General features: G+C 35.1%; 1 protein-coding gene across 1 annotated transcript in view; it reads left to right on the forward strand.

Moving 5' to 3' along the window:
• The first annotated feature begins 1,820 nt into the window (after positions 1 to 1,820).
• The window catches only part of LOC145576621 (calcium-transporting ATPase 3, endoplasmic reticulum-type-like), a 42,855-nt gene continuing 16,676 nt past the window's right edge, over positions 1,821 to 27,999 (forward strand). The window contains exons 1-24 of the mRNA XM_081634345.1: positions 1,821 to 1,954; positions 2,124 to 2,293; positions 2,385 to 2,435; positions 2,654 to 2,687; positions 6,597 to 6,614; positions 8,835 to 8,971; positions 12,195 to 12,269; positions 14,300 to 14,345; positions 14,530 to 14,589; positions 14,735 to 14,815; positions 15,965 to 16,050; positions 17,855 to 17,956; positions 18,090 to 18,143; positions 19,251 to 19,352; positions 20,623 to 20,681; positions 20,780 to 20,924; positions 22,592 to 22,699; positions 23,710 to 23,862; positions 24,021 to 24,125; positions 24,808 to 25,004; positions 25,638 to 25,749; positions 26,757 to 26,855; positions 27,096 to 27,241; positions 27,640 to 27,697. Of these exons, the coding sequence (XP_081490471.1) occupies positions 2,261 to 2,293; positions 2,385 to 2,435; positions 2,654 to 2,687; positions 6,597 to 6,614; positions 8,835 to 8,971; positions 12,195 to 12,269; positions 14,300 to 14,345; positions 14,530 to 14,589; positions 14,735 to 14,815; positions 15,965 to 16,050; positions 17,855 to 17,956; positions 18,090 to 18,143; positions 19,251 to 19,352; positions 20,623 to 20,681; positions 20,780 to 20,924; positions 22,592 to 22,699; positions 23,710 to 23,862; positions 24,021 to 24,125; positions 24,808 to 25,004; positions 25,638 to 25,749; positions 26,757 to 26,855; positions 27,096 to 27,241; positions 27,640 to 27,697 (2,061 nt within the window). The 5' untranslated portion in view covers positions 1,821 to 1,954; positions 2,124 to 2,260. The remainder of the gene's footprint in view (positions 1,955 to 2,123; positions 2,294 to 2,384; positions 2,436 to 2,653; positions 2,688 to 6,596; positions 6,615 to 8,834; positions 8,972 to 12,194; positions 12,270 to 14,299; positions 14,346 to 14,529; positions 14,590 to 14,734; positions 14,816 to 15,964; positions 16,051 to 17,854; positions 17,957 to 18,089; positions 18,144 to 19,250; positions 19,353 to 20,622; positions 20,682 to 20,779; positions 20,925 to 22,591; positions 22,700 to 23,709; positions 23,863 to 24,020; positions 24,126 to 24,807; positions 25,005 to 25,637; positions 25,750 to 26,756; positions 26,856 to 27,095; positions 27,242 to 27,639; positions 27,698 to 27,999) is intronic.

A 27,999-nucleotide genomic window follows, 5' to 3' on the forward strand; every position in this document is an offset into this window, starting at 1 on the left:
CTGATCATTTACATCAGTTGAGATACAATCAATATCCTCCAAGTGCAATGACTCCCAAAAATACTCTCCCTTCTCTCTACTTTCTTTCTCTAAAATACCTTTTTCGATCACTAACTTGATTGTCAGAGGCGAACCTTCGGCACACCGAAGGTTCGTTGTTTAGCAGGTGACCAAACCGTTCGAGTGTTGCGTTGCAGGTTTGTCTCCCGTGGGAAGTACACACCCCCTTCTCGTGTACGTACAAAAAACCCAAAACACTTGTTATGTCACACTTGACACATTATCTTCTTAAGCTACAATAATTCTAGTTATTTGTTACTCAAATGGTTAAGCTAGTTTAAATTAATAGTATTTTTTATCTAATAAATATTTACCAAGCTAATTAGCTCCACAAAGCTAATTTGCTTGCCAAAGCTAATCAACAAGATACACAATAATGGTATAGCTACAAACTTAAAATTTTTAATACTTACAAGCTATTCTCTTTTCTTAACCATTGGACTTGCTCTTATCCACCAAAATCTCAAGGCACTTTAGGCCTTGAATTCTCCACTCAACCAAAAACAACACTACTCAGAGTTTAAATTGGAGAGATATAGCATTGCATGCATCTTGAGAAAGCAAATGATTCAATTTCCCTAGCTAGTCCGGTAACATATCTTTCGCTATAAAATACCACAATTAAGTGTTTCCTCCATCCGATCCATATCTAACATCATTTGATGACAAGTAAGAAAAGAATATTAGAATTACCAAAGTAGAAGATATAGAACACACATCATCATAGCTTAATAGGTGCAAAACCATTCATCAGGGAGTTATAATAATGAACCACTATTGTGATGAATAATATGTTTGCATCAGATTTCTCTAGTTCTCCAATGTGAGATGTCCATCGGCTTCACAAGCATAAATCTCCAAGGAGACGAGGTTGGAAAGTGAGGAACCATCTACCTATGTTACTCAGACTCTTCATTTTACTTCAAGTACCCATGTCCTAGAGTCGAAGATGAGTATGACACTTAGACACCTCATTTAGCTCAAAATTATTGTACGGGATAGAGCCAACACAATTAAGGTCCGATTGATAAAGTGTAATACTCTGTTAGTTATCCAATTTTAATCATATCGGCTTAATCTCCATAACGACCTTAATCTCAGCCACGTGGAGAGCTGCTTCGGACCACGTAGGCACCTGCTGCCTACAAAGTCAACTTGCTACCTATGTCGATAAGTGGCACCAACTTGGTTATCTTTCTATAAATACGCAAGCACATTTCATTATTAAAGTACAATTTTTTTCTCTCTCTAACTCTCTCTCTAAAATACACTCTTACCTTCTTTCTTATTTCTTTCATCAAATTGCTAACCTTAGCATCGGAGCGGTTATCCCGGATAATCCCCTGGGTTAGCTAATTTGTGCCGACTATGCAGGTGCTAAATTAAACGGTAAACCTTTACAGATCCCAAGACTTACAGTATTAGAGCTCACTCGGAATAATAATATATATACTCCGTATATTTTTTTAATATAACGAGTCGGATACTTAAACATATATCCATGTTGGATGTAGTTTATGTAGATACTAAGATACCCCAGACCGAAACATGGCCTCCTACTTCAATCAACTATCTTGGAAAATCTATTGCCGTTATGAACTTATGATTCCGAATCAAAAGCATTTTCAAGTTTGCATTGGGTTATAGGGCTTCTAGAATTTAATTCGCATTTGGGTTACTGGGTTACTGACTTACTTCTTGACGGTTGACATGAAGTAAGTCGTCAGCTTCTTACCATTTACGGAGTATCAAGTAAGGTAATACGGATTACTCCGTAATATACCTACTCTCTCTTCATACTTTTATTTTTCGTCGTTGCACTCTTCTTCCTACTCTCTCTCCCCCATTGAAACTGCTTGTGAGCTTTCTCTCCTCCATTGGAGCGCATTCTGAGGTAAGATACTTTTCTCTAATCATCAAATATCAATCTCACAATCTAGGGTTTAATTCCACATTTTCATTGATTTACTCTATAGTATCTTAATCATTACAATTCTGCCACTTTTCAATGCTTTATTTATTTATTGCTTAATTTGAACGATAACTTTCTCTCGATTTCGCAGTTAATCAAACCTTTAATCAATTAAACCTCTGTTGTACCTCCGTTCATCAAATCGTGCAACAGTTACATTATTGAGCGCTGAAATTGAGGAGGGAGAAAGAAGTTAGCAGAGAAATCTCTGCTATTGGGATCGATTTCATGGAGGATGCATACACTATAACTGCTACTGAGGTGAATTTATATTTTTTTTTTGAAATGTTTGATCTATTTATAATTTGGTTTTTGTTTGATTTAAATTAATGGTATTTGTTTATGATTTTAGGTTCTAGACTTCTTTGGAGTCGACCCATCAAAAGGTCTTATTGATTCCCAGGTATTTGCAAACTTTAATCACATTGCATTTTGAATTTGATTTTTTTCGCAATTGTAATTATTTATTCAATTTTTTATTTATTTATTTTTTTTAATTTAGTGTAAGAATTCGTCGGTTATGGTGTTATCTTGAACGAGATTTAATTAGAATTACTTTTCTTTTTGTTTTTTAATTTCTGTTGTGTTGTTTGTTAAGCCTTAGGGGTTTTGTTTTTGCAGGTAGCCGATCATGGAAGGATGTACGGCCGAAACGGTAAACTTAGCTTTAAGCTATGCAATTTTGTGATAAGTCAGTTTTGTATTAGCATGTGGCTTAAATGTGAATGAGGGTTTACTTAGAGCTCAGTTCTTATGCTGACATTTTACACTTATGTTAGACTTTCATTGTTCTTCTTAGGCATTTGTCTAGAACAGCACAAGGTTATTGTTCAGAGCTGTGGTAGTTTGAAATCAAAAGATACATTCATGTAGAATTTTTAATAAAGTTTGCTGTTTTATTGAATAATTTGCACTAAGCGGAAGGTTACAAATCCTGTGTGATGATTAAGTTATTGTGAAGAACTTTAAATTGCGTAGTATAAAGAATTCTTATGAGTGGGAGTTTCAGGGAACTCTCCAAAATCCTAAGCATTCTTGAACCTACTTTCTCAGCAAAGTATTAAGAAAAGAATATTTGGACTATTTATACTTCTAAAGCTACCTACTGGAAGCATTAAAGATGAAAAAAGCTCTGTTATACTTCATATTAATTTAATAAAGATCAAGGCTTCAAGTTATTTGATAGATATGAGCCCTTTTGAGACATTGTAGGTGTAGTAGAGGCTTAGAATGGTGTTGTTTCTGCAGTGTGTACCTTTGCTTGTGATGCGATAAGAGTCAGCTGTTCTTGCACTATGTTGGAAGATACTAGCAGTCCTCTCTAAATTTTAGCAAACATAAAGGGAAAATAGTAGAACCAAAAAAAGAAAAAAAGAGTTTGAATTTATTTATTTTTTATTATGTTGTTCTTTACCTTACTTTAATAGGTGAGTTTATTGTATGTGAAATAACTTAATTTCAAATTTTTAATTTGTTTTCTATGATTAATTACAAATAAATTCGAAAGTTAGTAATACCTCTGTTCCCATTTTTTGACGATTGCTATTTTAGGGGTATTTAGGCAATTAGAGAGACTGAGAGAGTGTTTATGAGGTAAGTGTAAGAAAAATGTGGATAATGCAAGAGAGAGATTAAAAAATGTGTATGGGTATAAAACAAAAATGGAAAAAGTAAGTGAGAGTGAGTAGTGAGTACCAAAGTGTAAATATTGTGGGGTAAAGGCGGTAGAGTAACGAACTGGTAAAGGGGTACAGTAGTGAACTAGTAAATGGGTACAGTAGTGAACTAGTTTTGGCAAAAATAGAATTAAGCAAAAGTGTAAAGAAATTTAAGGAATGAACCATCGGAGAAAGTGTTAAGAAATTTAGAAATCGAGGTAGTACAAAGTAATTAATTTGAATCAGTACTTATTTCTACTGTTATGATATTTAGAGAATTGAGTTTTTGATTTGGCTCATCAAAACCAAGTTGTAAAGAACATAACTATTGTAGGGACTAAGATAGCTTATTTCCGTAGCTGATGATAAACACTTTAAAAGCTCCATAAGAGCATAAGTAGATGGCAAATTGAATATGACTTCCTGTAGCCAAGCCTATGTTAAATATTTATTTTTTACTAAGCTCAAGACAATATGTTGGATCTTTGAGGGAAGAAGTTCTTGTTATCATGGATTTATTTTATTTTCTTTTTATAAGGCTATTGTATGATTATAGCCAAGCAGTAAAAAAAGAAATTTGTGAACTTTTGTTTGCCAACTTTACCTTTTCTCGGTGTCTTTCTAATATAAATTTCTATTATATAATAATTAACGAGGGGAATAAGGAAAAAAGTTCTTACAAATATATCTAGAGGACTATGTTACTCGGACACGGCTAAATTGCCGTCATACCCACACGGATCCGGGTATGAAATCCGTTCCGGATATGTCATCTTGCTCTCGGGTACAGACGTTAATTAAATCTTATAAATTCAAACTATTAACTTTAAGCTTTGGCAGGTTCATGGCTGCTAGCTCTTTGGAGCTTTAAAAATGGTGAGAAGATGAATCAACAATATAGAGGAGAGAGGAGAGAGAAATAAAAAAAAAATGGCTGGAGAGAGAAATATAGACCGACAAGTATTACTTTTCTTTTGAATGAAAGACCGACAAGTACTGCTACAGGCTACCCCACACTCCATTTTCTCTCTTTTTTTTTTTTTAAGAAATTATAATCTATGCTTTTAAAAGCTTGCACAGTAAATAAGAGTATTTTATATTTTTCTATTAAATTTGTGCAGTACATTTTTAGATTAGGTAAATTGTACTACACACCGTATAGTCTAATACGGAGTACATAAAAACTTGTTAAATTTTTTATGGGAACTTGCCACAATTATTCTTTTTTTTCCTTTTAGCCGTATCCGTACCCGAGTCCAAAGTTAAGACGGTGTCCCCGTGTCCTAAATTTTTGAAAATGACGTATCGGACACTCAGATCCGTATCAATATCAGATACCCGTACCCGTGTCAATGTAAAATAGTAGATAGCAGATGACTAAAGACGTCTCAAACCATTGGAGCATGATTCACATTATTCCCCACTTATAATTTCATTCAAAAATCAATTTCTCGTTTCTGAGTTGATTAATGTCAACTTTTTCATGGTTTCACCACAATAATAATTTTGGCCAATATACATTTAGATGCCAATTTCAGATGCCATTATGAATGTATGATTGTAAGAGGGGGGGGGGGGGGGGTGGGGGGGAAGGGAGGGTTGACGGGATGTCATACTACCCATTTCCTAACTCATGAATTTTCTGTTCTAACCAGAATCTTATGCAATAATGAATAACAGAAAAGGATCCTCGCCCTTAGTTGTTAAGGGAATAGATATTGATCCGTTTTGTCCTTTGTATGAGAACGTCAACTAATATAGTTGCATGCCATTGTAATTTTCACCTTAAAGATCAAACTAGCTTTTGTCTAATCAATAACTGCTATTAAATCGGGTGTTCGTTTGGGTCAATGCACGTTAGGTCATCTCGGGTTGGGTCATGTTGGGTTGATTGTCTCATTCATGCAGGTTGGGTTGTTGGGTCATGTTCAGGTCGGGTCATGTTGCATCTTATCGGATTTCGTCGGGTTAGGTTGGTTCAGTTTGGGTTTGGGTTCACTAGGTTTGGGTTTGATACATGTTTAGTAGGTTATTTTAGTTAGGTCATCATCGGGATCTGGTCAATTTTGGGTTGGTACATTATAAGATCGAGCTAAGTTTAGATTAGGTCAAGTTTGGAATGAAGTCATTATCAGGGTTCGGGTTTGTGTCATTTTGAGTCATGTACAATTTCAAATTGTGTTGTTTGGAGAACGATATACTTCTCTTAGTAGAAATAAATTAAAAAGGAGCATGCATGTAATTATGTAACTATGTAAGATAAAGGATGTCTAGGTTGAACTCAAGTTGAGGTGTATACAAGTCGGGTCATATAGGGAAAAGTCGAGTTGAATTTGAGTTTAACCTGAATTTGAATCGGGTCGATAAGTAGAATTTGTGTCAGTAACAAGTCAAATTGAATTTGGGTTTCAACAGATTAAGTCGGGTTTGGGTCATTATAATTTGATAGTTATATTTGGGTTTAATCATCTCCATGTTCAGTCATGTTTGGGTCGAGTCTTGAATTTTCGAGTTAACTTGGGTTGGGTTGATTTTAGCTCAGGTTTGGGTTTGAGTCACCATTTTCTCGGGTTTAAACAGGTTGGTCATGATTGGGTTCGTGTTAATTTATTTGGTCAAGTCAGTTTTTGACAGCTCTATTTTCAAATGGTCAGCCTTTTTATCAGCTATTGGTATGCATCATGTAAATGCTTCTTTTCTACAAGACCGCATTTTTCACATATGTGCACCCAATTTAAATATGCTTCACAAATGCTCTTTAATACTATTTGATTATCTAGATTTGTGTTTGTGTGTCTGATCTTTAATATTGTATTCCTTTTTTGCTTTCTAATGCATGAATCCTTTTTCCTCTTGTAAATACCATGCTGGAATTTTGGGGCTTCTGGCTTCTTGAACCATCTCAGTGCTTCCGCAAGAGAAGAGTAAGTTCATATCTAAACCCTCCTTATTCTTACATTAACATTAGAGCGATCCATATTGGTACTATTGTTGCTGCTGTTTCCCCTTCACTTTGTCCCTATTTACTTTTTCACTTATGAAATGCATTGTTTATATGAAAGTTGTTGAAGGTTGCCAACTCACTATAAAAAAAAGAAAAAATATTTAAATATCAAAGATTAGTATGAAAAAAAAAAAAGAAATATGGACTGTCTGATGGTTCTGTTAATTAATGGCCAACGTAATCCATGGTTATATGCATCTTAAGGACTGTCATAATGTTTTTATTATATTTGCTGGATGAAGGTACAACACTATAATAGGGTGGGCAGTAGGTCTAAATGCTGATGTGTTATTATTTGTTATGGAGTAAATGTACTAAGCTGTAAATTCTTATTGTTGTGATGCTTTTGTGGGTGGTCGGTAACAAGAACAAGAACAAGAACTATTCTGAAGGTGATAGTTTATGGTCTACTGGCTGTGATATTGTGCTATAATGATGTGTTGTTGAAACATTTTTTTTTAGCAAAATAAGTGCTAGGCTGATTAAAAGAGTTACTTTACTAAAAAGAGGACTCTTAAGGGGCTTAAAGGTTGATGTTTAAGGACAGAGTCTGATGATTTAGCATTTTAATTGCAGGATTCTTGGATAACAATGTAGATGACAATAATTTTAAGAATTACCACTATTTCAACCTATTTTCCCCTTATAATATACATATGTACTGCAAAATAATACTTCCTCCGTTTTTATATACTTGACCTATAGCCCTTTGGCATGCAACTTAAGGAAGAGATTGAAGAAAATAAACATACACTAAATTAGAGTAAACTAATACCGTAAAACCCCAAATTATCCCTGTTATTGGTGGTTATATTTTTTTGTATTAAAGAAACCATTTAACTTCTCTAATTTTGTCCTTAAGTTGCGTGCCATGGGACTATAGTCAGTGAAAAAGAAACACACAAACACATAGAGGAAGTATATGTCATTAATCTAATTTCTATACTACTTAAAATAGCTCATAGGCCTTTGGTTTATATTGGATTATAAAAAAAAAAAAAATTAATTAACATATATGCGTTAAAACTAATTAAGCAATGCAAATCACTTCCCTTAAAAGTCACAAGACTTACAACACATAACCTTTGACTAATAGGCATAATTTAACTATTGAAAAAAAAAAAAACAAAAAAAAATCTATTGTACACCTTGTATCCCTTTTATCAAATATGGAGTTTGTTCAATTGGCTAATATCTAGCGAGTCATACTAAAGCTAAGTACCCTTTACCTTGTTTTAGTTAAAATCAAAGCAAAGCAGGGCATGCTAGACCAAATTTTCTTTCTTTTTTGGTTTACTTATTACACCGTTCTGTTTTGTCCAACTCACTTTCCATTTTAGTCCATTTTCTTTTGTTCTACTTTTTATTTTGGTCTGTTCTTTTTTACTTAACTCACTTTTATTCTATTTTTGGTCTACCCCTCGTTATGACCTTACCCCTTTACCTCATCTTAATTACACCTTTCCGCACCCTCTTCCTTACTTTGATCACCTTTTCTTACATCCACTTACCTTTTTACTTTCTCTTTCTTACTTTATCTTACTTTTATCATATACCCACTTCCATTTTTTAATATTATTTTTAGTTGCGTCTCTATTTAATCAAGTAGAACATAGAAGAACGGAGGGAGTATTTTTAATTCCATAGTAGTAAGTATTATAAAAAATAGGTATTTGGAATATACTAACAAAGATGAATCAAACAAGATCTCACATGATAAAGGTTTATCTTATATAAGTGTAAAATCACAATCAAAGCTTAGTTAGACCAGACTAGACTATATCTGATCGACTAACCTTAAAGTCAAACTAGAACACCTTTTTTTTGGTTGAAGTAAACAAAGCGTAATGTGTAAAAGAATATTGGACTACCTCTTGAATATTTGACAACAAATAATAATTGAGAGTTTTCACTGAAATCATCTTATAATTTCAGGTTCACAAAATGTACCCCTAAATTTGTTGGTACTACTAACTTTGTTGATACATGCTATCTCTCTTCTCCTAATGCACACACTCACACACACTCTTTCTCCTCTTTAAATCCCTAATCTCTTGCATCTTCGTAGGACACTTTAATTGTTAGAGGCTTAGAGCAAATGATAATTCTTATTAAATCTATTTGTTATGTCTCATTGCAGGTACTCCTTTTTGGAAGTTGGTCATAAAGCAGTTTGATGATTTGCTTGTGAAGATTCTGATCGTGGCTGCCCTTGTTTCATTTTTTTTGGCTTTAATTAACGGAGATACAGGCTTAACTGCATTTTTGGAACCTTCGGTAAGAGGAAGTTGTATTTTTTTATTCTATTTTTGAATTAAGTCAATTCCTTAATATAAAGCCATGCGACATCTACAAATGAAAATCTTATTTCAACAAATTCATATTATATTGAATCATGCAAAGGTTTCGTTAAGCAAACCTACGATTGTTTAGAGTTTGCACTATGGTGCACCCCTCGCACACATTGCCGAAATATAGTTTGTTCGTAGAGACAATTTTAATGATTTGTTGTAGCTGTAAGGGTGTTATTCGTCGGATTGATTTGTACATAAATGAAAATTTGACAACCATTGTCACCTCGGACAAATCCTTTCAAACAAACTAATTTTAGGAAAAAAATGATAAATTATTTGGTTTACTCTAATACACGATAATTGCCCAAGGGCAAACAAACAACTTTCACCAATAATTAACACCACCACCATAGGGAGACACTGAGACGGGCAACATCCACACTGAGTTTGTAGATTTATTGAAATTAAGAACAAAAAATTAAAGAAAAAACGAAGGAATAAGGTTGGAAATAGTCTAGTTGGGTACAAAACTACAATCTGGGTATTGTATAACATTAAATGGGTACTTCTTGTTGGTTTTTTTTTTTTTTTTTTTTTTTTTTTTTTTTTTTTTTGAAACATACTTGTAGTTTAAATAGAGGAATCATATACATAGCATTTAATGTCAATTTTCATTGAGATGATAATTTTTTAAACTACAATTTTTAATTATGATTTTACTAGAGTACCATATTTGGAAACTTTATAAAAAGAAACAAAATACCGTCAGTTAAATAGTGAATTGAAGTGCAAAAATTATAACAGCTACAGTTGATATACATTAAATAGTAAAATAGACATGCAACACCCCCCCCCCCCCCCCCCCCCCCCCCCCCCCCCCCCCCCCGGGGCGGATCATCATCAATTTTGCTATTATCATTGGATTGCTTTGCCTCCACTAAGATGCCACCTGAAGATTCATCTCCTTATTTTTGCCATTAGGGGAGGGTTGAGGGAGGAGAGAGAAACAAATTGGGTTTCTAAGGCCCCAAAGACTAGATGATGGCGATGTGAAATAAAAAATTACCTGGGGTCTAGGGAGGAGAGAAAGAGTGATGAGGATTCATTGGAATGTTTAGTGTGAATGCCGTGAACATTTGTGGTTTTGTTCCCTTTATTTCCAGGCAACTTAAATGAATGGCTGAGATGGATTCTTTTTTGTGTTCACCACAAGGCTTATTTTCAGCGGAATCTGCCCATATAAAGTGGACAAGTAGTCATTAACATTGATTAGATAATCTGGAAAATGTATTTCATGGTATCATTTTATAATAGTATTAGGACCATGTGGATTTTCTAGCTTTGTAATTAGGCAATATAATCTGTAGAATGCAATTGACATATTAAAAGTTAGGAGAGGATGACAGGATAAGTAAAATTCCTCTTTGGTGACACGTGGTTTGATTATTTCCATTTTGGTTACTTCACTTTAAAATTATGTTTCAGTTTGGCGACCAACTGTACAAGTAATTAACCGCGTTTGTTTGAATATCTCAGTAAATAAATGATACATCTCGGGTTGAAGTCAACTACCTAAGGTCCCAAAAACCTTCCCCTAATCCTACTAAAATTTTCCTTGTCCATTTGTTACTTCTTTTTTATCATTCACATTGCTTGGGATAATTTTTGGGTTTTACAGCGATTTTTTGCACTTTGGTAGGTGATATTCATCTCTAGATGACATATGTCACTTATCTACAGAGCAGCTTAAGACACGCATTTAACCACTTAAACAGAGGGGTTAACGGAGTTAATAGTGTTACCAAAGTGTACCGTAATTTTTACATTGTGTCACTGAAGTGTAAATAATGAAAATACCATTCACCAAAATTGGATTTTCTGTAAATATTAGTGCAGTAAAGTGGAAATTTTATTGCATACATGTCGGATTGTGATATGAAGTCCAAGTGGACTGACTTTGATCAATCCATGAATACCTGGCCACCTTGACTAGATGTCATTGATTCAGAATCATGAGGATTTTGCATACTTAATCAATTGGAATATGTGTATTATAATATAAGAGCTTGACTCTTCTACACAGATAAGATCTTTATTTAGATAAGGAAAACAAATTGTTCTTGTAAACTGAGAGTACATCAAAGGAGAATCAGGAATCCTCCTAGATACCGCAGAGAAAGATTGCTCGTCTTTTAGGCTGGGCATCCTAAAATAGCCCCATAGAAAATCCAGTGATGCTAGGAGAATTACCCTGAAAAGTTTGTGTTTAGAGAACTCAATTTCCAATTATTATGTTATTTTTCTTTCCAACCACAGAATCAACTAGATGGTCAAACATGTAGACCGCTACGATAACTTTCTTTTCCGTTCTTCTAACAACATAAATGATTTGCTAATGCACCAAAATAGATTTGCTAATGCAAAACATCTATTAAATAAATTTAAAAAAAAAAAAAATCTGTTGGAATGCTACTATCCTAGTATTGTGCTAGAATCAGTGACACCATGTCTTCCGTTACCGTATTGTATCTCTTGTAAAATGTCTTTAGTGTAATTTCTTTCTAGATAAGATGTCCAGGTATGACTTGAACCTTAGCAGGGGGTCCTAGACCGATTAAATTGATTATGGGAAGCGTTAGGTTATGGAGTTTTCTGCAATCCAGGGTAACCATAATTAAGACCTTGACACATTATATTGTAAGAATCTATTATTGCTTGAGGAAGGCCGGAGTTCAATATGAAAACATTGATAGTTATTCCTGGCAACAAGGATTTTTCTGAATGGGGAATATTTTGAACCAATTGAGTTGATTGAAAGGAGTTGATAGATATTCTATTTAGGTTTTTTTGTTCTTTTCAGTTTTTAGGAAGTAGTTCATTGAATTTTATATTTGGTCTTGCGAATTAGAATTCTTGTAAAATTGGTCTCCATGTTTTAATGCGATTCTTTTGGTTTTGGCTAGTCAAGTAATTGGATACATGTCAATCTATTCAGGTTCATCACTTTGCAAGGATTTTAATTTGCAGGGGTTTTAGAAAAGAGTTAAAAAAATAAAATAGTTGTATGAAATTCAAAGGGAAGAACAAATTGGGAACGGTGGGTACAAGACTGTTGTTTAGGCTGCATCTATGGGTCTGTGATCTCTATTTCTTTCTTTCCTTGTTGCCTCTTTTTCAATGTTTATGTTAATTACCACTATTTGCAGGTTATTCTCTTGATATTGGCTGCAAATGCTGCAGTAGGTGTTATTACAGAGACAAATGCTGAAAAAGCTATCGAGGTAAAATTTTTATTCAATTCAACCTGAGTTTGCTTGCAGATGTGGCACCTCTTTTTTCAGCATCTTCTTTTTTATATGATTTATTAAGTATTGATAAATATTGATGATGATTGATAATTTGTTTTTGAAAATGTTCATAAAGTTGTGGTCTTGTGGAAGAGAAGCTGCTCTTCATCATATGTCGAATTTGTATTGTGTAGTGTTTCTTTTACTCATTTAATATCTTCTTTTGTGGTTTAGAATATTGATTTAGGCTCCTTTTTTGAAGTTAAGTATCTGGTTTTGTTGTTATATTGTTAGACTTCTTCCTGCTTAAATTATAAGTGTGGCTTGCCAAGTTCCATAATAATGATTATCAACATAATATTTGTAAGGAAAAATACACTTTAATAATCCTAACTATTAGCAATTTACTTCTAATAATCCCAACTAAAGTTTATTATCTAATAATCCCAACTATGCTATGAGTTTGCCTTCAATAGTCCCAACGGTCAATGACCTATTATAGCAGGTAACCATGACACATGTCGACACGTGATTGGTCCAATATTAAATTTATTAAAAAAAAAAAAAAACCAAAACACCGCAGCCACTCCCCCTCCCCCTTCTCCCACCGTATAACCCTTAGCCCAACCCCTAATCTTACCAAAACCGGTCGGCCGCCCCCTTTAACCTCATACAACGGCCGGCCGACCCCTCCCAACCCCCAAAACCAATGCAGCCGACCCACTCCCAACTACACCACACAAACTCCCTAATAAAGGAGGAAGCTCGAAGCTCCTCTAATGGCGGAAATATTGAGTTAGAGAGAGAAAGGGAAGAGAGAGGAGTAGAAGAAATTAAGAGAAAGAAGAAAGAAGTCAGAAAGAGGAAGTGTTGTATTAATTGTCTAAGTAGCTCACAATTTCCCACAATCGGGACCCCTTTTCTTCGTTTTGGCTGCTCTGATTTTTGGGATTTAATCCCCTGCTTCCCCTACTTTTCTTTCGTGGGCCACTCTTCATCACCGCCGCACACCACAACCAACATCAACAAGCTTCAAAGAATTTCATGTGTTGATTGATGGTGGGTGGCGATTGTTGGTGGGCGTTTTTGGTGTGGCTGCGGCGGTGACTGTTGGTGCTGTGGTGCGGAAGGGGATTGCAGGTGGTTGATTATCGGGCTGTGATTGTTAATTGCGTTGTGAGGCAAAAGCAGGTGCATGAGTTGTTAGAGGCGGGCAAAGGAAAGTGCAGGGGCAGCGAGGTTATTGGGTTGGTGGTTGAAATGGGGAGGGGCTTGGGCTGCCGCTGCAATTGTGGAGCGTGGAAGGAAATTGCAGGTGGTTGATTGCAGTTGTGTTGTTTTTGGGGGTTGGCCGGCCGGTTTCTAGTGGGGTTAGGGGTTGGGCTAAAGGTTTTACGTGGGGGAAGGGGAAGGGGGGGGGGGTAGTGGCTGGGGTGTTTGGGTTTTTTCTCTTTATTTTCATTTTTTTTTTTTTAAAAATTTTGGACCAATCACGTGCTGACACGTGGTTTTTAAAAACAAAAAAAAAATGAAATTATTTTTTTAGCAGGTGCCTGGTTATTGGGACCGTTGGGGGCAAACTAATACCATAGTTGGGATTATTAGATAATAAATGTTAGTTGGGATTATTAGAAGTAAATCGCCAAGATTGGGAATATTAAAGTGTATTTTTCCTATTTTTAATTTTTATTGTAAAGTGTTAATGATTGCACTGTTCTCTAAATCTGTATACAATAATTTGGGCTGTGTAGAGGCTAGAAAGAGATGGCATGCACAAAGCGTGAGAGTAATGGTGTATCTTGCATATGGAACAACCTATTAGTTGATTGGCTGAATACTGATTTAATCATTCAACTTTGACCATTATGATGTGCTTTTATTTCTGCTATTCCTAGTTCTTGTATTCATGAATTTTGCTCATGATGTAATTAGTTTACTCGCCTTATGTTTGTGTTCTTGTTGTATGTGGTATCTAATAATATATTTTTTTTTATCCCTCATTCTCTTCATTGTCATTTTTGCAGGAGCTAAGAGCTTACCAAGCAGATGTTGCAACTGTTCTCAGAAATGGTAATGTAAAGTAATAATTATGAAGTATACTGAATTGTTTCAAAAACGTAGTACAGTGAATTTTGCCATGAGTATGTCAGTACATCTCCTTATTTGTGCTGATGACTTATTAAAGCTGTTCTGTCTGTGCTTGTGCTTAATCTGCAACGCTAACTCATTTAGTATCTTGTTGGCTGCTCAACAGGTTGTTTCTCAATAGTACCTGCAACAGAGCTTGTTCCTGGAGATATTGTGGAGGTCAGTGGTAAGTTGGTGCTTTCTGTTCCAAATGAAATCCCATATTACTGGGTTCTCTATGGTTTTTTTATTTTTATTTTTTTTTTTTAAAAAAAATTTAAATTTAAATTTTTTGTTGTTAAACTAACTCCATTTTTTAAATTAAAATATAGTGGGTTGTAAAGTTCCAGCAGATATGCGGATGATTGAATTGTTAAGTGATCAATTGCGAGTCGATCAAGCAATTCTTACCGGTACGTTTGGATTTTATGTATCTAGATTTTGTCGTTTCTGTGTGTTGGTCAAATTTCTTTGAATAATTAGTTTTGGGTGAGGCAGATGTGAGATGTGTAATTTGGTTGATTCTGCTCATTCCACTGGTTGGCACTTGGATACTCTATGTTACCATCCCTAGTTAGTGGTTACTGACCATTCTCCTCGTGTGTGTGTGTGTGTGTGTGTTTTTATTTTTGTTCTATATAATTATTTATTTATTTTTATACTATCAAAATCTGTGATGAGCTAATGGCGAGGATCTACAGCTTTATGTATCATATCTTTATACTCCGTAACTTGTACTTGTTAACTAAAGACTGAAATGAAATAGAAATGTTTTTATATTAGTTAAAGGATTGCGGAGCTCAACTATCTGACTAGTGTGTGCTCAATAAGACCTACCTGGCCAAGGAACAAAAATGATCCAATAAAAACCCAAATAAAAATCATGGTATAGTGCTTTGAACTGTGTTCCAAGCATCTTAGCCTACAAACCCCATTTGACCCATCTTGGGAACAGTTCAATTTAGGCTATGATTCCCAATGATGTTCCAAAGATGGCCTGGTGGCATGTGATCAAGCTTGCTGATAATGAATCGACTGACCAGATTATGACATTGAATGGCTGGTAAAATTCATAAGGCCTACAAAGTTTTTAATAATTTTTTTCTACCCCTTATTCTTTTTCACCCAAGACCATGATCCTGTTATATGATAATATGAGGTAAAAAACTGCTGCATTTACTTTTGCTAAGTTCACTGATTTACAAATTACAATTACTCAAAGTGTTCTAAGGAAAACAGGAAGCTAAGTTCCAATGAAGATTTTTCCTGCTCGTGAATCTACATTTGTGCAAAGTAAAGTTGATCAACCTTTTGTCCTCTAGCTCAAAGTAAAGATAAGTAACCAGTATAATTTTAATTATAAAAACGTGAGTATGTATATGTGAGTTTTAATGGTGATAGGTGCTGTTCCATTCTGCCTCCGTTTATTTTTTCTCAGGAGGGCATTTTCTATGGTATCGTGTCTTTATATCTTGTAGCCTCCTTTTCTCTTTTCACTGTAAATTGATCTAATATTGATTTGGAAATCTCTCCTCATACTTTCAGTCAAATTTTGTTGGCAGGTGAGAGTTGCTCAGTAGAAAAGGAAGTTGATGCTACTTCGGCTGTGAATGCTGTGTATCAAGACAAAACAAATATTCTTTTTTCGGTAATGACATATTCATAATTTGGCACTTGATGAGTTCTTTACGTGCGTTCATTATGTTATATTGAATTAATTTTATCTATTTAAAGTTGTAAACCAATGCTAGTTTATGTAATTAATGTACTAGTTATAATAATCTAGTAATGGAAGAAGAATTTCAATAAAAGGTCATATATAACGTAGAGGTATAGCGGGGATTATGTACTCTCTAAATAATTTAAACTACACATTTTACAGGTTGGAGGAGGTTGTTCATTGTGAGCTTTAGGAGTGCCAGTAAAATTATTGCGGAATACCTTAGGGAACTAAGCTTTTTATGGGGAGTACACAAGAAGGATGTGTAGTGCTCATTACCCTATTTTTTGGTTATGCTAGTTAAAGTCTTGTGGGTTGTGCGAGGGTTTGAGACTACTATTGATGTGCAGTATGCACACATGAATGTAATTGGCATAGGATTTACTTTTGTAACAATTAGGGACAAGTAGGGAGTCGCTACCAAGTATTTTAGAGAAATATGGAAACCTATTGCATGAATTTAATGATTAGACAACTAAGATGGACACAATTTGAACGAATATGGTTTATGCATAGGTTCTTGTCATATATACATGAGAATATGATTCCATGATGATCGAATAAACCAAATTTGACTTAGGGATGAAAAATATAAGGGCTTAAGAAAAGCTCAATACACCCATTAAGTGTCTTCTATTTTGATCAATGTGACACAACATCACAACTCAATAACAACCATTTACCTAATTAGTAATCCTATAAATTACCTGACAATATAAATCTAGTTTGGTTTAAATATTAAAGATACATAAATCTAGGTGACCAATTTTATTACTCCCTTCGTTTCGTAATAATTGCAAAACTAGGCATTGCACAAAATTTTAGGAAAATTATAGTGGGGACCAAAGGGGGAATATTGTAATATTAAAAGTATAGTTGGTGGGGATATTTACTTGTTAGTAGTAGAGAGAAATAATAAAAAAAGTAGTGTAAGTGGGGTTGGTAGGAGAGAAATTATAAAGTACTTGTGCGAGTGGGGTTAGTGGGAGAGAGAAATAATAGAATAATAGTGGATCCTTACTAAAGAAGTGTTGCAATTATTATGAGACCAATGTGAAAGGAAATTAGTGCAATTCTTACCAAATGCATGAGTAATGCTTGAGTCAAACATGGACTTGGTCCTCTAATGTTGTCAAATGCACTTCATGATTTTATTTAATATATAAAACAAGTATGTATTGCTTTGAATGACACTTCTAGTCACTTATTAGGTTATTGCATGATCGTATCCCATTAAAATTTTCACGTTTGCTGTAGGCACTGATATTATCGATACTCCCTTTGCCTTGCTTTGTTTGCCCTTCTTTCCTTTTGGTTTGTCCCCTTGAGTTTGTAACACACTATTGATAACAAAAAATCTAAAAAGTTACAAAACCTCAATGACACAAACAAAAAGGGACAACTAAAATAGTTGTTAAAGTGAATAGAATAAACTTCTTTTTTGTTGAACAGATAATTTGTGAAAGCTTAAGAGAAAATGTTATTATAGAGAAAGTGAAGTGGGTAATTATTAATTGTGACGAAGAGAGTAAAATTTACTTGAAATGGAGATGTGTAATTGGGAAAACACGAAAAGAAAGTTGTAAAACGTATGTAATTTTTTCCACTTTTCCCCAAAAGAGAGAATGAAAAAGCAATAGAGTTGTGTATTTTTGTTATTATAGATTATAGATTGCCATTTTGAGGTAAACCATGCTCTTTGTTATTCTTATCTCTATACGTAAATTGTTAGGGTACAGTTGTAGTTGCTGGTCGTGGAAGAGCTATTGTGACTGGTGTTGGCTCTAATACTGCTATGGGCAGCATACGTGATTCAATGTTGAGAACAGATGATGTGAGTTTCTTTGATGGAAGACAACATGCCTTAAAGCATCTTTTATGGAGAATTATCTTCTTTCTTTTTGTGGAAAAGTCTGATGCACTATTTTCTAAGGAGTTGATGCACAAATGCACACCATTTATTGCAGGAAGTGACACCGTTGAAAAAGAAGCTGGATGAGTTTGGTTCATTCTTGGCCAAGGTACATGCTTCAAGTTTCTAACTATCAAAAATTTATACTACATAAGAATAACAACAAAGCTACTTTGTGCTTCCTTCAGAAAATGAATATTCTGCCCTTTATTAATCACATAATGTGAATCCTGTCTCTATCTGTGTCCCTTGTTTTTTTATTTTATTTTATTTATTTTTTTTCATATTTTTGTCAGATTCCTAAGGTAGGAGAGTGAGGGATGCTGGATTCTTTGTGTGCTCCTTTTCTCTCCTTTTTATAACCACTTATAAATAATTCTAAATTCATTTTCTCTTAGTCGTTCCTTTAAATGGAAAGTTAAGGTTCTTTAGTGGCTGGAAGCTTGTGTGGGCTGTACCTTAGAGAACTGGAAAATGAGAAATTGCAGTTGGTAGACTGAGCTAGGCATTATCTCTGTGTGCATTTTATATCATGCTAGTGAAGAAACAGGGAATAATTTGTTTTTCCATGTTAGGCATTGTCTATTTTGTAGCAGAGTCTTTACAGTTTTTTAGGAACTCATTGGCTTTCTCCTTTACTTTTTATTGGACATTTACTGATACCGTAAAGTTTGGGAGGCTGAAAGCCAGTGAGAGGCTGTTTTTTTGTTTATGCGGATGTTGGAAAGGCATGATAGGATTTTTTGTGATAAAGTGTCTTCTTTTTTTTGGTTAGTTTATGGAAAAGAGTGGTGTATGTAGCATTATTTTCTCCCATATACATGGTGTGTTCCTTGGGTTGATATGATAATGAAACATAGTTTCTTTATTCCCCTAATATTGCAAAATGTTGAGTTTTTACGCTTCCCAATACACAACTTTAACTTAATATTGTTAAACTTCAGTAAGTAAAAAATTATATTACAAGTATAAATAGAGATGAATTTAACAATATGCCACAAGACAATTGTTCCTTATGTATGAATCACCATCGATGGTCAAAAGAGATTGGATGAATTGTGTGAAAGTCCAACTGTTGCAATATTAGGGGAACAGAGGAAGTATATTTTTTTCCTTTATATTTGGTGGGCTTCTTGTCCCACCTTTGTAATTCTGCATTTCCTTCTAGATAAGTTATCTTTTCTTATCTAAACAAATGCGTTTTCTACACTTTTAGGTTATAGCAGGTATCTGTGTACTGGTGTGGGTTGTTAATATTGGTCATTTCCGTGATCCTTCTCATGGCGGCTTTCTACGAGGAGCTATCCATTATTTTAAGGTAATCATTTATGGTTGAGCTTATACCATTCCAGGCTATAAATTCATACATGCTCAAATAATGTCTATGAATTGTTGATTTGATGTAGTTGAGCATCAACTGATCCTTGTATTTTGAGTTGTTATCAAGTTTTTGAAAGATTTGTTTGATGTCTGTTGGAGACTTTTGATTGTTTTCATTGATAGTATCTCTGGGATTGATGCAAACTAATAGTTTCTCACCAGTTTGAGACTAGACTGGAAATTTAAAATTTAAGGACCTGGAGATTGGACCAGTTTTGCTTTGACTGGACCCGGACCTGACTGATAAAATAGGTCCAGAACAGGTTATTGATTGTGGAGATATCTTCCATTGTGTCATTTTTGGCATGATGTTTTCTGTGTTAAGGGCTCTTTAGGGCTCTTTTGATTTACGTTAACTTGAGGAAGCCGTTTGTATGGATGCAGTGTCTCAAATTGGAGTGACCAGACATATAGGAATGTTTCTTTTTATTGAATTATTTAAGGAAAATTTGTCAATTAACACCTTTTATAACCCTTTTGTTGTGAAAAAACAACTTATAATTTTTTTTTTGTTAAAACACACCTAAAACCAGATTTTTTTTGCGAGAACACACCTTAGGGCGGTTTTAGGGGGATTGACTCAGTTTCCCGGCGTTAACCATGCCGACACCCTTCCTTTCTTTTTCCCCGTTTTTTCTCCAATTACTTTCTCTCTCCTCAAAACCACCAAACCACAACCTTGCCAACCCAGCCGCCAACACCGACACCACCGCCTAGCCAACCCAACCACCGACACTACCACCCACCAACCTATCCGCCATCACCAACCTAGTGTGTGAATGGTTTCAAATGTGTAAATGGTGCAATATTAAGGGAACAAAGGAGATATAAACAAAAGAAAAAAGAACATGTTATCTCGTGTTCCAATTTTTTATATTAACCTCTTAGTAACCAAAATTTATAAGTGGACTGGGCCTCATGACTGATAGTTTCATCATTTTGTATCAAGTTACCACATTTTATATTTGGATTGTACTTGATGACACCAATTATCTCTGATTTTCCTTAGAACATCATAAAGATCAGAAGGGACATTTTTGTAATTTTGATGATGTGTAAAGATTTTTGCAAAAGGAATCATAATTTCTATTCCTGTTTAGAAAAATTCCTGTTGATGTTTCAGGGTTTGAAAGTAGCATTTTAGTTTGTTTTTACAAAAAAAATTTCCTTTCTTTTTCTTTTGAGTGACCTCCTTTGTTACTTGCTAGATTGCAGTGGCATTGGCAGTTGCGGCTATTCCGGAAGGGCTTCCAGCTGTTGTTACAACGTGTGTATAGAGCTTTTATCATGTTTGCCTCACTGATTAATCTTTAATGTATGGATTGGCTTCAGAATGTTGTTTACAAGTCTACTTTCATTTTGAAGGTGTCTGGCTCTTGGCACGAAAAGAATGGCCAGGTTGAATGCGATTGTAAGGTCTTTGCCATCAGTAGAGACCCTTGGCTGTACTACTGTGATTTGTAGCGACAAAACTGGTACTCTGACAACGAATATGATGTCTGTCTCTAAGGTAAGTTTGAATTTAATTCATATGATGTAAATTAACCTCTTTAATCAACATATCTCAAGAATCTGAATCATAAGAGATTTAGGAGCATTCCGTTGTTAATTAACTCAATCTTATTGCATCAGGTTGATAATACTATAACAAATAATACAAGAACCATTTTTTTTGTTGGATCCAAAGAACTGTGTATATTGTCATGTTACGAACATTCGTGACAGATATGTTCTTAGATACTTGCTAATAGTCAAGGGTGTCTCGCATAATCTCTCTTTCTGATGATAAGAAAATTGAGTCTTGTATGTCTATATCCGGTGATCATCGAATTCCAACTATCATATATAAGTGTTGGATGTGGGTACACGTCCAGGTATGTGACATCAACATTGTCCTAAAATTGGACTGGGTGTGTGGTCATGTTATAATGGAATATATTTTGTTATAAGAAGATTGTTTCAAATGAACTCTGATTCTTAAATACATTTTGGGGGCGTTTGGCTTAACAAAGGGAAAGGGAATGAGCATAAGAAAGGGAAACAAGCAAAATGTTCACAAAAACCTTTAGATTTAGGTAGTTGTTTGTTTTAAACAACCATTTCCTTTTCTTTCAACCACCACCATCACCCTAAATCGGAAACCACAATACAACCACCACTGTCCCATTAATTCTTCCACTGCCGCTGGTGCCCCTCACTCCCAAAGTCACTGCCTCTACCGCCGCTCCTCCCCTTGCTGCCGGTGCCACCCCTCCTTTCTCTTTCTCTCTCTTTTCTTATCATGAATAATCTTCTAGACCTAAGCTAGTTTTGGGTTTTGGTGTTGTGGATTTTAGGTGTTCGGGGTGGTCGGGTGGGTGAGGTAGTGTTTACGGGGAGTGGGGGTGGGTTTTTAAATGGAAGGGGTTGTTTTTTTGAATGTGGGTTGGGTTTTCAGGTGGTGGGGTTGTGTTTCGCGAGGTGGAGGTTAGTAATTGGTGGTTTCAGTGGGTGGGGTGGATATTCTAGGGTGGTGGTGGTGGTGGAAGTCAGGGCGCAGACGCCAGCACTGGCAGTGAGGTGGCGGCAGTAGGGTGATGGCAGTAAGGTGCTGGCGGTGGTGAGGGTGGCTGTGGTTGGTGTAATGTGGTGGTGGCTAAAGAAAGGGAGTCCAAATACCTTGGGGCGGGGGGGGGGGGGGGGGATAAACTTTGACTTTTGGGGAATTGAGAGGGGAAAGGGAATGACCTACATGTCAATACAAACACCAATATAGGGAATCAGCTGTTTTGATTCCCTTGTCCTTTCCTAAATACCCCAACCAAACGTCGCCTACACATTTTACGTTGATTTGATTATTAATTGTTGTTGAAATGCTTATTCGAAGCCCAGTGGGAACACATATTTTACATATTTTCTTTGGCTTCCTTTTGTTTAAACATTTCTTCTTCAACGATTATGTGGTTTTAGATAGTTAAAGTTCCTGGGCAAGCATAGAAGTGTTGAGTAAGAATTTCATACTCTTGTTGGACTGTCGAGTGTCCGACATGGGTGTGTAAGACAAAATGAAGAATCAAAATAACTTACTTGTATAGAGCCAATGCAATTTTCTGAAAAAGTTACGCTGGATAATTGTAAGCTAATCGCCCATGGGACACCTAAGTTTGATGGTTTGCTTCTTTAAATTGTTTCTTGCAGATCTGTGTTCTTCATTCTGCACACCATAGTTCTGTTACATCAGAATATGCGGTTGATGGGACAACATATGCCCCTGAAGGGGCAATTTTTAACGATGATGGCGTCCGGGTAAACTCTTTCTTCACATCTTTGTTTACAGGGTGGAATCTTTACTATGTTTTTTATTTTTATTTTTTGGTATTATAGCTTTCATTTCGTTAATGTCATAGTGAATGAATTTTATGTTACAAAAAGTTCAATTGAAGAACATTAGTTCTTGTGTAAACCACTTAGATTTCTGACTTCTGGATGGGAGAAATTTTTGTAGTCAGTCCGCTGGTTCATTGTTGCTAAAGGAATGCTTAAATTATTTCAAATTGCTTTTTGCTAGGCCTGTGCATGATGGTACAGAATCCAACCTACTTTCACTATTTGATTGTTTTTGTTGGGGGGTGGGGGGACGTGTTTAAGAAATCAGATAAATTTGTCGGTTGTCTTCTATGTTATGGCAAGTCATGTATGTCTTGCTCTTGTGGTAACATTCTTATATTTCTAAGTGGAAACACAGTATGTTATTAAGAAATAAAAATTAAAAACAGAATTCTTCAACGAGTGACTTTCCATTTATGATGATACGTGGTAATGATTTACGGTTTACTTCAGCGGTGTGGTTAAGCTCATGCAGTAGAACATTCAGAATTTCAGAGCATAGATTTACAATTTCAGTGAGGTTTACATTTGGAATTGATATGAATGTTTTTTCAAATGTAGATTGTTTTTCATATTATAATTCTGACATGGATTTCCCTATTCATCTAGGGTGTCAAGGAAAGCTAATAATTTGATACTCTATGAGTCCATGAATCAATTACATAAGTACAAAGTAATTAACTCAATGTTGGATGAAGAGCATGCTTTCTGTACTTTGGCTAATATATCACTCCTTTGTTACTTGGATGCTTTTAAAGATGATGTCTTAGTGGTAGCTTATTATTTATTCTACATTTACTGTTCAGTGTGGTGGTTTTCTTTTTTTTTTTTTTTCCTCCCCTCAAAATAGTTATATTGAAAATTACTACAGTTTATTGGATGAATGACTAGTAGCTTTAATTGATTTGTGACTGATGGACCTGTTGCAGATTGACTTGCCTTCTCAGCAGCCTTGCCTTCTTCACATAGCCATGTGTTCAGCCATGTGCAATGAGTCTTCACTGCAGTATAACCCAGACAAAGGAGCCTATGTAAAGATAGGAGAGTCTACAGAAGTGGCACTTCGTGTATTGGCTGAAAAGGTGGTTGGCGTGTACATTATATGAACATTGCACATATTTACTGATGCACTTGTGCTCGTTTTGCATGTATCTTTACGTTTTGTTCATAGCATATGATGAAAAAAGGATTTTATTATTTTTTTTTTAATTTTTTTTTTTTTTAATGAATCATTATTCAGATTGGAATTCCAGGCTTCGATTCTATGCCATCTGCCTTGAATATGTTAAGCAAGCATGAACGAGCGTCTTATTGTAATCGATATTGGGAGAATCTATTCAAGAAGGTATGCTTATGTACCTATATCGTTTCTCCAGTGCTTCTCTTTTTCTTTTCATGCCAAATTCATTAACTTTACTTTTTATGCATTACATGTTTTCGGGGTTTATAGTTTCCTTTCCAAAGTTTAAAGAGAAATCATTCCACCATCAAAAACTAATGAAAACCTTATTCCATATTGTTGTTTTTACAATAAAACCATCTTAGGAACCAAGTAGTACTTGGTTTTGTGATAAGGATTGTATCTTACAACCATGAGATTGTGGGAAACCCACAACTAGCAATTTGGGCGTGGGGATTCCCTTACCTTCCCCTCCCATCCCAAGGACCCTAGTTTAAATTTGAAAGTAACCTAAGCCAATGCGGAGTAAAATACAAATAAAAAGATAAATAAAAATATACTTATTGTTACGTCAAAACAAGATCCACGTTCTTGAGCAGTAGACCTGCAGAAGTAGATTGTTTTGACATTCTACTTCTTGGAAGACCCCCTAGAGCGGATGTACATTGATTGCTTACCAGTCTGTGAAACTTGCACGTCTGAACGACTGTGACTGAATCTTCTTCCCTTTGATTCTAAACTTTCTACACGTAATCTAAAGCTCTGTTATATGTATCTTTTTAGAGTTTTTTTTCCAAAGAATTAAGGATACTACTTGACTGTTGACACTAATATAAATGCCTTGCAGATCTCTGCACTAGAATTTTCTCGTGATCGCAAGATGATGAGTGTGCTTTGCAGTCATAAACAATCTACAACAATGTTTTCTAAAGGTGCTCCAGAGAGCATAATTTCAAGATGCACGAGTATTCTCTGCAATGACAATGGTTCAATTATACCATTGACAGCTGAGATTCGAACTGAGTTAGAGGCAAAATTTAACAGGTTTACTCATTATGTCATAAACTGACAAACTTGTATGTATGTATGTATGTATGTATGTATGTATGTATATCCCATCATGGCTCACCAATGCAACATATATACCGAAATCATCTTGTATACCTTCATCACAATAAATTTTTTGACTCTGTCTTCATCAGTTCTCCAGTTTAATTTTGCATGACTTTCCTCCTTGCTTCTTTTTCTCTATGACTGATCTTTAAGCTGTAACCTGAGTGTTTGAAATTCCTTTGTTATGTTCCTTCCGTACAATAAAAAGTATTTTTGTTCCTTCCCATATCGTTATTCCTGTGCCTAATCTGACATATCTTTTCATGGATTTGTCTTCTTCTATTGCTCAAAATGCAGCCTAACTTGCCTCACCTAAACACTATCATCAAGAGGGGTAGTGTAGGAGTATATGCTTCAGTAAGCCCAGCGTTGTCTGCACTTTATTTGCACAGACGCCATTGAAAATCCTACATTTCTATTTGTTTTCTTTGTTCCATGTAAAATTTTATTTAGTCTTACTTTGCAGTATTCAGTTTAAAATGTTTCTGAAGATTTATGTTTCTACCAGTTCACTTATGTAGTTTTAGGGCTTTGTTTTAAAAATGACCTATACCTTTATAATAGTTTTGCAGGAAAAGAAACTTTGAGATGCCTTGCTTTGGCTGTCAAACGTTTGCCCATGGATCAACATGTTCTCTCTTATGATGACGAGAAAGACCTAACATTTATTGGGATGGTATGCTTTCGTTGTAATTTCTCCACATTTTTTCACTGTGCTTATTTGCTGATGTTTACTAGTTTGCTCATTGTGGTGTGGCTTTGATGATTATGATTTCCTATGTTAATTTGTTAGACCCGATTCTTATTGACTTCTTCCCCTTGGTAAATTTTGAATAAATTTTGATTTTGATCATGCTCTAGTTTATGATTTGTTTGTTGGCTGACGTTTCACATTTTCTTTGCTTAGTCTATCTCATCATCTCTTTGAAGTATGAACTAATGTATAATTGTTTACTTACTTGGATTTGTAGACATGTAGTGGAACTAAGAATGTTGTTCAAAAGATAAACCCTTATGAACCTTTAAAGAGCTTGCGTTTGGTTCAATTCCCTACCTTAAGACTAAGGGGGCGCTTGGTTCGCACGGAGTAAAGGGTATGGAATCAAGAAAGGGATAGAAGGGAAATGCAAAGTAATTCCGTTTGATATCATTTGTTATTTGGGTGATATTCTCCTTTTGCCACCAGTCCTGTCACTGTCGCCGCATTCTCATCGCCGCAACAGCCACCTCCCTTTCTCATCGCCCACAGCCACCCCCTTTTCCATTGCCGCCACTGCCTCCCCTCATTCTCGTCCCTACTGTCTCCTGCTATCTTCTTTATTGTTCCACCACCTCTGTTAGAAGGTTGGTTATTAAGGTCAAATTCGAACATTAAAACTCCATATCTGGAATTTTCATGGTTGAATTTGACCATATAAAACCATAATTGATGATACAGAAAGGTTGATTTCTATTTTACTTTATTATTGCTTTTTCGAAATTTTAGGGTTTGTAGGTTTTTTTTTCGGGTGGTTGGAGTGTTATTTAGGGTAATTGGTCTTTTTGCTGGGACTGGTTTTAGGGGGTTCTTTGGAAAGTTTCCAGCGGATTAAGGTGGTTAGGTGGGAATGTTTGATCTCTTCTTTATGTGCATGCATGTAAAGTTTGTCTATCTTCTACATTAACCTTCAATCTTGTGGTTAGGTGGGAATGCTTGATCCACCAAGAGAAGAAGTACGAAATGCCATACTGGCATGTATGACTGCAGGAATACGGGTCATAGTTGTAACGGGGGACAATAAGGTATATTCAATTTTCTTATTCATATTATTTGGTTCATGTTAGCCGACCCCACTTTTGGGATTAAGGCTTTGATTGATTGATTGATTGATATATTATTTGTCTCCCCAAAAAAAGAAACAAGAAGTAAAAAGAAAAAGATGAAGTCAAAAGAAGAAAATGAGAAAAAGAAAAGGTGGCTGTTTGATTTATTGCATGTCACAGTTATCTAATTTGGTTTTGTAATTTGACTATCAACCTTAGGCAACTGCTGAATCATTATGCCGCAAGATAGGAGCTTTTGATCACCTTGGAGATTTTGTTGGGCACTCTTTTACAGCATCTGAATTTGAAGAACTTCCAGCTTTGCAGAAGACAATAGCATTGCAACGTATGGCTCTCTTTACAAGGTACAAATAAATTTTTCAGATACCTGTCAAATCTTAGGGGAATTTATAAATGTGTAATGTGACACTATTGTTTGATCTATGTGTCCTTGTTCCCTTTCTTGCTCTAAAATAGATTTATTGTTTGAAAGTAATTCTAAGCTTTGCACTACTCACTAATTAGTAGAAAGCTCTGTCGATTCTAACATATGGGAAATCTTGAAATGCTGAATGTTGAAGTTTAATTAAGCAAATTTATAAATGTGTAATGTGACACTATTGTTTGATCTATGTGTCCGTTTTGTATTTTTAACACTTTCTTTAGTGTTATTTTTCTATTTTTTATTTATATTTTTGCGTGAAAGTTTCAGTTACTCTATTCGCCTTGCAATTCTAAATAATCTGGTACATGACATTTTTAGGGTTGAACCTTCTCACAAGAGAATGCTGGTTGAAGCCTTGCAAAATCAAAATGAAGTGGTAAGATATTCTTGAATGGTACATGCTTCCTTTGTTTCTTTTTACTTGCAGCACTTTAACTTATGCATTATTCGCATGTTTTACTTATACTAGCTTTGATGGTTTATAGCTTAGAAAAATTATAGTCTTGTGAGGTCTTGTTAGATTTGCCATAACAATATGACATGAGCAGTAGGTGATATCCTAGTAGCTAGGGATTCCCTGCTATAGACTGAATATTCAAACACAAAGTGAGGAAAGCTTTGAACTTTGATTAAAAACTCAAACTTGATGGCTACAATGGAATATCAAGAAAGATACTC

This window comes from Chenopodium album, chromosome 13 (assembly GCF_948465745.1).
Source record: "Chenopodium album chromosome 13, dcCheAlbu1.1, whole genome shotgun sequence".
Taxonomy (NCBI): Eukaryota; Viridiplantae; Streptophyta; class Magnoliopsida; order Caryophyllales; family Amaranthaceae; genus Chenopodium; species Chenopodium album.